General features: G+C 29.3%; 1 protein-coding gene across 4 annotated transcripts in view; it reads left to right on the plus strand.

The window, feature by feature from the left end:
• LOC106687391 (protein bric-a-brac 2) overlaps positions 1 to 9,264 on the plus strand; it is a 126,572-nt gene that overhangs the window by 96,122 nt on the left and 21,186 nt on the right. The window contains exon 1 of one of the 4 annotated variants that reach the window (XM_014431258.3): positions 7,473 to 7,913. The exons of the other annotated variants lie outside the window; for them this stretch is intronic. Within the exon in view, the coding sequence (XP_014286744.1) occupies positions 7,505 to 7,913 (409 nt within the window). The 5' untranslated portion in view covers positions 7,473 to 7,504. Of the gene's footprint in view, positions 1 to 7,472; positions 7,914 to 9,264 lie in introns of those variants that run through there. 4 annotated transcript variants of the gene reach the window in all.

A 9,264-nucleotide genomic window follows, 5' to 3' on the forward strand; every position in this document is an offset into this window, starting at 1 on the left:
TTATTCATATATTCCTATATATGAATAGCATTTATTATTCATATATTCCTATATATGAATAGCATTTATTATTCATATATTCCTATATATGAATAATAAATGCTATTCATTTATTAATCCATGTATTTGTTCTGTTTTAGAGGGATCGGAAAAAAAAGGTTTCAAGTATAGAACTAATTAATAAAATAAATATTTTTTTATATTACATGATTCCAGTATATGAATATAACTAAAAATATCAAATTAAACTACTACTATTCTACTTTCAAACTAATGTACAATTAATTTAAGCTGAAAGGAACTTCGTTAATTCTGAAGGCAAAAATATTTCACCAATAATTATTAATACAAATTTTGAAAGTTTTTCTGGAACTAATTTATAAAAACATTTACTCAACTACGTAAGCTGTACTATAATGTGTAATAAAATTTTTTGTTCCTAAAGATGGCGTTTTTGCCTAAACGTTAAACGTTTTTATTAATCAATATTAGTGAAATATCTTTGCCTTTAGAATTAAATATTAAACTTATTTTGTATGATATACTCCCAACTTTTTCCTAGACATATTTCTTTGAATAAATTCAGTAGTAAAAAACAATCATTTCTTGAAATTTTATATATCAATGTTAAACCCTGAATATTAATTCAAGCCAAAAATTAAACAAAAAGAAACATGCATTTTTCAAGAATAGAATTTCTTTGTTTGTAGTTGGTATATTTTTGACTTATTAAATTTCTAAAAACATTTAAGCATGCAAAATAGATTTTTCGGGCGCCAATATGATTTTTATTTTTCATAAATCATGTTTTAATTTACAGAAATTAGAGAAGGAACTATTAATCAATATTAATGTTAAATAAATATTTATCAACAAAAAACATTATGTAATTTATTAAAAAAAAAAAAAGAATTAATAATAAAAAGATGGCTTGAAAACAGAAAAGCCTAATGTTTTCATTAATGTTGGCTCTATATCTTTAAACCTACCTACTGCATGATAGAAATTTATTAAATATTTTTCAAAGTACTATAAATTTTATTAAATTTGTGCTCTATCTTAAGTTCAGTAGTTCCCAAGATACAGTTTTTCTGAAATTAACTTTTTTTTTTCATATGATGAGAAATTAAAATTTTGTGAATTTATTTGTGCTAATATCATGGAAATTTCTACTCCTAAAAAGATAAAAATTAAGAATTATTTTATAGTACATTTACCTAGTTTCAATTCATAGTATTAATAGACATCTATATAACTGACATTTTGTGAGTTTATTTTGACAAATATCATGGAAATTTCTACTCCTAAGAAGATAAGAATTAAAAAATATTTTATGGTAAATTTACTTAGCTTCAATCCCTAGTATTAATAGATATCTATATATCTGAAAAGGAGCTAAAATTTAGTCTTTTCATTGTTTCGGCCACTATTTGTCATTATTTTTAAAAAATCTGCATAATCTTTTTCAGCATGACATTTTCTGTAAATTGATACTACTCAAGATTTTTTTATGACGAACGAAAAAATATGACGGTAGCAAATAAAAAACGCATTTTGCACGCTTTGATTTTTATTATTCTTTTAATATGTAAAAAAAATACTAACATCGAAAAAAAAATTCAAACCCAGTCTTTGTGGGAATTAGTTCCACGTATCGCCTTTTTTTCCCTTATCTCCACTACTAAAAGATTCAGGGATGAGAAATCTCTAATTCCGATTTAACAGAATATAAATACTTAAATGCATATTTTCGTAAAGCTAAATCAATAATTTTCATTCAAAAACCAATAATTAATAATCGTGAAGAAGAATGGAGAAAATGCTGACAATTATTCCGATATTACTGTCAGGGATTTTAATGCTCAGTCAACAAGATAACTAATGGCAACTACCCCGAAAATTTATATTAACCCAAAAACATTTCGAAAAGATTCTGAAACAAAGCGGTTTTCCACAATCTGTCTTAATTATTTGGCGAATTGATTCTTTATCTCCTGCTTCCAGGAATATCTCCATTTTACAAAAATAAATTCTAATTATTTTTGAACAAGTTGAAGAAAGGACAATCGTTTCAGATTATATAAAAATAATTGAGACATAGTTACACTCGATTCATTGATATTCAAAATTAATAAACTGTGGGGTTTAAAATAATCAGGATACACTGCATAATTTGGGAAATTAAAAATTCCAAATTAAGTTTTTGAAAAACTGTAAATGTTTATCATCGCCTACTTTCTATTATTTGAAATACCAAATATATTTAACACACGTTTAATAAGATATTGTATACTATATGTTGGTTGTTGCAGTCCTATCAAGGAAATGACTGCGTCTTAAATAAAGTTTAGATTTTGGGTGCACATATGAGTTTAAAACAGACGATAAATAAGTTATTATTCGTTAGAAAAAAAAAAAGCCAAGTGGCATAATATGGAAAGAAAAAGAAAGATAGCTTATCAGCACATCTCACATCAACCTGCTAAAAAAAACTTACAATGTGTTGGAATGATGTGTTATCTCTATTTGGTGTTTAGTAATAAGAATAAATAATAATTACAGTTATTATAAATAAGTGCAGTAATAATAATTTTATTTTTATATGATAAAATATATATTTTTTCTCTTACTTTCTAGTCACATTTAAAACAATTACTAACTTCTATTTTAATAAATTAATTAAATTATTTATTTACTTATCTCTTCTTTCTTAGTTTTTTTAGCCTTAAGAATTTTCACTAAAAATAATATGAAAAAAGAAATTTTTTTACTGATCTAAAAATGTTTTAAAATAAATCGTTAAAAAAAAGGCCTTCGATTGTGGCAACCCGGCGGGAAGTTAACATATAATTACAGTGAAATGTACGTTGAGTGAGTCAGAGACTAATATGGTGGGTCATTTCCTGCAGGGAATCGACATCGCGTTCGTCGAACCATATTATTCTAATTGTAGGAACCAAATTATTTTTTATTTTTTCATTTACCGCATTCTAGCCACAATCAACAGTAATATAATCTCGAAATAAGAAAATTATTTCTTCTCTTTATTTTATGGGCTTCTCTTTGCTTTTGGCGAATGCACCCCACAAAAATTTCCAAATAAAAAGACTTGTATTTCTCTAAAACAATTAATTTAATTTATTTCTTATTTAAATATATACTATAACATAAGGTAATAGAGAGATAAATACCTTATTTATCTATGCTGCCTAAATACATTAGGTTGCCATCTCACACAGCATACTTATCAATCCGTAATCGGACATATATAAATTACACATACATGGTATAATCAGAAAAAAGAGATACAATAATAAGATATAATAAACAATTTTTCCCCCCTACAGTTACCTTTTACAATCAATTTTGGTCTGTTCAACAAATACAAATGTTTCAATTCATTCCTATTTTTCTTTCTCATTTCTGCTCCTCCAATTTCACCATTTCACAATTTTTTAATTCACCCGATCAACAAATTCGCACTCCGTAATTCACCCTCCTAGATCCTCTTCAGTGACCCGCTAAACAAATATCAGCTTAACTTTACTTTTAAATACAAATTATAATGATATGTCACGTGATATATCCAAGTCGTTTTCGGGATCATTCCTGTTACTTCCATTGTTGCTATTTATGGTTAATATCAGACGCATACATTTCAATACCTCATTAAAACAGCTATTTTTTTCAGTCACTGTCCAGTTCATGAGATCACTGGATCAGAGGATATTAAAAGATATTTTAATATTAATAAATAATTTTATCTGTATATCTTCTAACAACTGAAATTGAAAATATTATATAATTGCTCACTATTTTCTTTACTAAAATCGTGTCGCTGAGATATGCAAAATACATGACTGGCACAAACAGAAAATAAATATATTTTAAGGTTCTCCGAAGTTCCGAGAACGTTATACAGTTGCAAGAAAAACATAGAAATCGGTAGGGGAATTTTTGTGAATTTGATTGACACTTTAAAAAAGTCCACCTCTAGAGTCTGATATTTTTGAAAAAGTGTTAAATTTATTGGTTGTTTACAATGGCAATTCAACCTGCTATAGCACCAGTTAACATGATATTAGGGAAATTATGTATTTACTCTCTGAATTATAATAAAACGATTTTTTCTAATAATATTTTACCTCTTATTTACTGCATTTTTCTTATTATCCTGAACCTCTGGCATAATTTATAGTTTTTTACTATAATTATTATTTTTCAATTTCGTATTTACTTAACACTCGCCTGCTGTTTAGAAATTTATTAGTTTGAATTTTTAAAACTTGTTTCCTTCCTGCTGTTATTTACTAGTATGTTTCCTTTTAGGGAGGAACAGCGCGTTCAGGTTTTTGAAAATAAAGTATTGCTTGGAATATTCGGACTGAAGAAGTATGAGTTCGTCAGAGAATTTAGAAGGCTACACGACATCGAATCGCACCCGGAAAATATAAGTCAGGTGATAGCATTACGGCTAATACTATGGGTTTGTTAATTTGGAGGGGTTAATTAACAAATACTGATCCGAAAGGATTCGGTCTCTCCTCTCGAAGACCGAAGCATAGGTGGGAGGATCGCGTCAAATAGATATTGTAGATTTGGGTTTAGGTAGATGTGCCATGTGATTTGCCATGGAGTGGATTTGTGCCGTTATAATAATAATTCATATTATTATATTATATTTCATTTATTTAGTTAATACCAGATCGGCCGTTAATGTAAGAGGTAAAAGGTCCATATTTAACAATTAATTATGAGAGTATAGTCTTAAACAAAAGACACCCCTAACAGTATACAATGCTATAAATAAAACAAAAAATTAAGATAAAATAAATAGATTAAAATAATAATTCTTAATAAGAGATAAAAGTAAAGTTAATAACAAAAGCAATGACGTTTATGTATTTAACAAAATAAATAATTGACTTCTAAAGGGAAAAAAAGATAGTGAATTTAAGTAAAAGATGAAGAGAGAAAAAAAAATAGAAATTAAGATAAAATGAAATTTTAGAGTGACAATAACAGAACTGATAAATATAGAATTTATAACAGGATGTCCTGCAGCAGCCAGGGATTCAGTCTTCGGGTCGTGGTTGGATTTCCCAGGTTGTAGGTCACTGCCCCTTTAACTGTAGGTAACTTGGAGTGGAACTTCATGAACCTGTTATAATATTATATTAAGGAATATATTATTTTCGGGTTCGCTTAACTTTTTATTATTATATAAGACATCCTACTGTGTACCGGTGGACGATATAATGGGTTAAATCTGTGGACAACATTTGTTTGAAACAGGAAGGAGAGTAAGTTCCTTGAACTGAGAGAGAAGTAAATACTACTAAACTGAGGAAGTCTATCTCTAAAATTGAAGATGCAGTGTACATTTAGTTAGAATGGAAATAAGATGAGCAATTAACGAAGATATATTCCTTTTTTGTACAGGCAACAATGGCTCTTCATTCCGTGAAATTATTTTTTTCTGAACATGTCCGTAATATATGATTAAAAACATACGAACGTCGGAATGAGAAGAAGAAATAATTTAGATGTGGTATTTGACTAACAAATGAAACTTTTACCCCTTTTAACATTAATTGATACTTATTAATATATAGGAGGCCGTATTAAGATGTTTGAGGAAACGGTCACACGCCTTTACTTTGCATCTCTTTGGCGGTCATTGATTCCTTGCTCATTCACTGGAAAACAACCGACGGTTTGTTGTATTAATTCCAGTTTTAAAATATTTTGAGCATTGGCCTATGCAAATGAGCTTTTTCAAAGTACCCTTGTATGGAATAAATAATAGGGACTTAATCATATTTAATTTTTTCGTTGTACATGCCATCATTTCGACTCCTGTAAATTGGCCATCTTCAGGTCTAAATAATTATCATAAATAATAATTATGTTTATTTAAATTTGATAAATAAAAGGAGTGTAATAAAACATAAAAAATAAGCGTTATATATGTGTGTGTGAAATTGCCAAAAAAAAAATTTATGATCTACTTAAGTCTCTTCTTTTACACCAATCCAATTCAATTACAAATTTTCACCCCTATATATCAAATGGGAGGGGATATTGAGGTACACAAAACCTGAAGGATCTTTTTTTAAAAACGTGAAAATCCTTTTGAGCATGACGAGATATTGACTGAAATTCACTTCCAGAAATCCCGAAAACCTTATTGTAGTGGTTATGAAACGATTATAAACTCCTCCCTTCTCCAACTCCGATAAGCTTTTGGAAAATCTTTACTAAAAGAGGAAATCGATCTAAGGATTGCTATGTATATTTTTTTATCTTGTATACTATATCCTGCAGAATATAAAACTTGACTTTTTTTAATTTTAAATATATTATTTCAATTTCTTGAGACAGATAATTATTTATTAAATAAATCAAAAATTGTATCCTTATTTGTCTCAACACTTTTTATTTCAACAGTCCAACGTTTCGGCCATTTCAGCCATCCTCAAGTACATCTTCAATTATAAATTCTTCCTCACATTAAAATTTAAAATTTGTTTTGCAGGCTATTCTGCCCAGGTCATTTATTATAAGTTAAAAACCATTTTTTTTTAAAATTTAAAATCATAAATATCTAAATCTTCTTATTTTAAAATTAACCTCCATATCACCACCATATACACAAACCGTCTATCGATTATAAACTCCTCCCTTCCCCACCTCCGATAAGCTTTTGGAAAATCTTTACTAAAAGATGAAATCGATCTAAGGATTGCTATATATATTTTTTTATCTTGTATACTATATCCTGCAGAATATAAAACTTGACATTAGATGCTTCTTGTGGTATAACGCTTTTAATTATTTGAAAGTTAGTCAATTTAGATATCACATTTTGAGTTGGATTGGGATTATATATAGTGTATAAAACTTAATATTTAGGCTGTTGTTTAGACCTGAATAAAATGGTTTTTATTTCGTCGCTTCGGGCTATACCAATTTTGAGTAATATAAGTTAACATAAATTCCTACAAAAAGTGTAAATTTATGAATAATTTGTTGTATTTTGATATTCGGTGCATAATATACCCTAAACATTATATATGAATTTTTTCACGTTGTTAATTATGTTTATCAACAGGAAGAAGTAAAGGTAGCGACGAAGTGGGATCATGAGATCGGTCACCTCCGTATACTGCCGGAAACACTCGGCCGGTTTCGGCATTCCGTGTACGGTGAGATCGATTTGACCTTGGCCGACCGGACGTCCAGACCTGACACTATTATAGTTTTATCCGCTATTTTTTTTATCGAATATGCCAAAGGACGTAATAAAGTGCAGTCTCTATAATCCGGCCGTTCGCTATTCCGGCACGCCCTGTAATCCGACACTCTGCAGGGTTCAGCAGCGCACTGACGGGTCAGCTGTTTTCGTGTCGGAGAGTGGGAGGAAACTGAACTGCGCAGTACGAGAGTTAGTAGGTTGTCGTCTCTCTTCTGTGACAGTGCGTTTTATTTAAATTGTAGTGCAATGTCACTAAAACGTAAACATATCACATTAACCCTAGATAAAAAGTACGAAATTTTAAAACGTTTGGAAAACGGCGAAAAAGTTTCTCGTTTGTCTAAGGAGTTCGATATTGGCCGGGCAACAATTCACGACATAAAGAAGAAAAAGGACCAAATCGAATCTTACTTCAAGATTAATGAATCATCTTACAACGTAAGAAAAACTTTGAAAGCGGGAGATTTTCCGGAAGTAGAAGATGCACTTTATGCTTGGTTCATAGAAGAAAGAAACCGGGAAACGCATATTTCTGGCGAAATTCTTATGGAAAAGGCAAAAATGATTTATCACGAAATTATGAATAAAGACGACTTTCGTGCAAGTGTCGGTTGGTTGGATAGATTCAAAAGGCGCTATGGAATTCGACTATCCGGTGAGAAATTTTCATGTTAATTGTTTTCGTAGGTACTTAACTTAATAATTAATTTCGCGTTAATTTGTTTTCATTTTTTGTTATACTTCCGACAATTTCGGTAATCCGACAGTACTAAGCCGGTGGAATTAAAAATGGCGGGTGATTGGAGTTTTCATTGGAATAGGTTATTAATGAAAATAGAGAAAAATAAATATTTTCGAATCTTTGCACCAAAGCCTATATAAAAATTGTTTATATATATTATGTATTGATGTAATTATTCCGAAATACTCTATGTTTGTCCTATATCTCCGTAAATGACCGACGTATGAGCTTCTGAATACGTAGGCCGTCATTATGCAACAAAATGGTGGATGATAATGTTAAGTTCCGAGGATCATCGTGGGGTGACATTTGATATAGTATTGGTGCCAAAACAACTAGAGATTTTATAACCTATACCTCAGTCATTTATGGAGATAGAGGAACGATATAAAGTGTTTCGGAATCAATTTAAAATATGGGGTTATGAAAAATCTAATCGACCGCCATTTTGAAACTAAATTGGTATTGTTGAGCTGATGTCAGTACATAAAAAAAATAAGGTGGCCGATCAGAAGTAGCATGGTCCATACGTCGGTCATTTTTTAAGATAAATAAAAATATAAAGTATATGGTATCGTTACGTCATAATCTTTAAAAAAGCCATCTAAATCTCATAATTAGACTGAATTAAGAACATTAATTCTTTTAATTGATAATTTTATTTATTTACTATCACTTACTAGGTTGGTTATCTTATCAACCTAGTGTTTTTTTTCTGATCCCTCTAAAACAGAAAAATTAATAAATTAGTGGATGTTTTACTATGGGAACAATAATAAATGTTGAGTTTTACCTTTAGTATTTTAAGGTTACCTGAAATACTTATCTATTTATTGTGAAATATCCATTCTGTATTGTCCTACCAGTAAAAAGAATCCGGAGGTCAGGGGCCTCCTTACCAACCTAGTGTGGGGTTGGTTAAATATTATAGTTTTATTAGGTTAACTCAGATTTCCTGATTGTAGGAAATTAAATTTTCATTAAAACAAATTAATAATGAAAGATATTCATGACAAAAATTGGTTAAAAAACTATATTAAATTAGGCATGGGTAATGATAGCCTTCAACGATTTTAGAAAGTATTGTGGGGCTGTGAAATTGATATTTAAATTAAAACATTATCATTAATAGTGTCCAAGTTGACTAAAAAGTTGGATATGCAAAATAAATTAATAAAGAGTGTTGAGAATAATTAGATCAAATTTATTATAATTAATAAATGCAACGCAGTCTCGGAAAATAAATCAATATATATATATATAT

This window comes from Halyomorpha halys, unplaced genomic scaffold, assembly GCF_000696795.3.
Source record: "Halyomorpha halys isolate HHAL.00 unplaced genomic scaffold, Hhal_1.1 Scaffold954.1, whole genome shotgun sequence".
NCBI classification, from domain to species: Eukaryota; Metazoa; Arthropoda; class Insecta; order Hemiptera; family Pentatomidae; genus Halyomorpha; species Halyomorpha halys.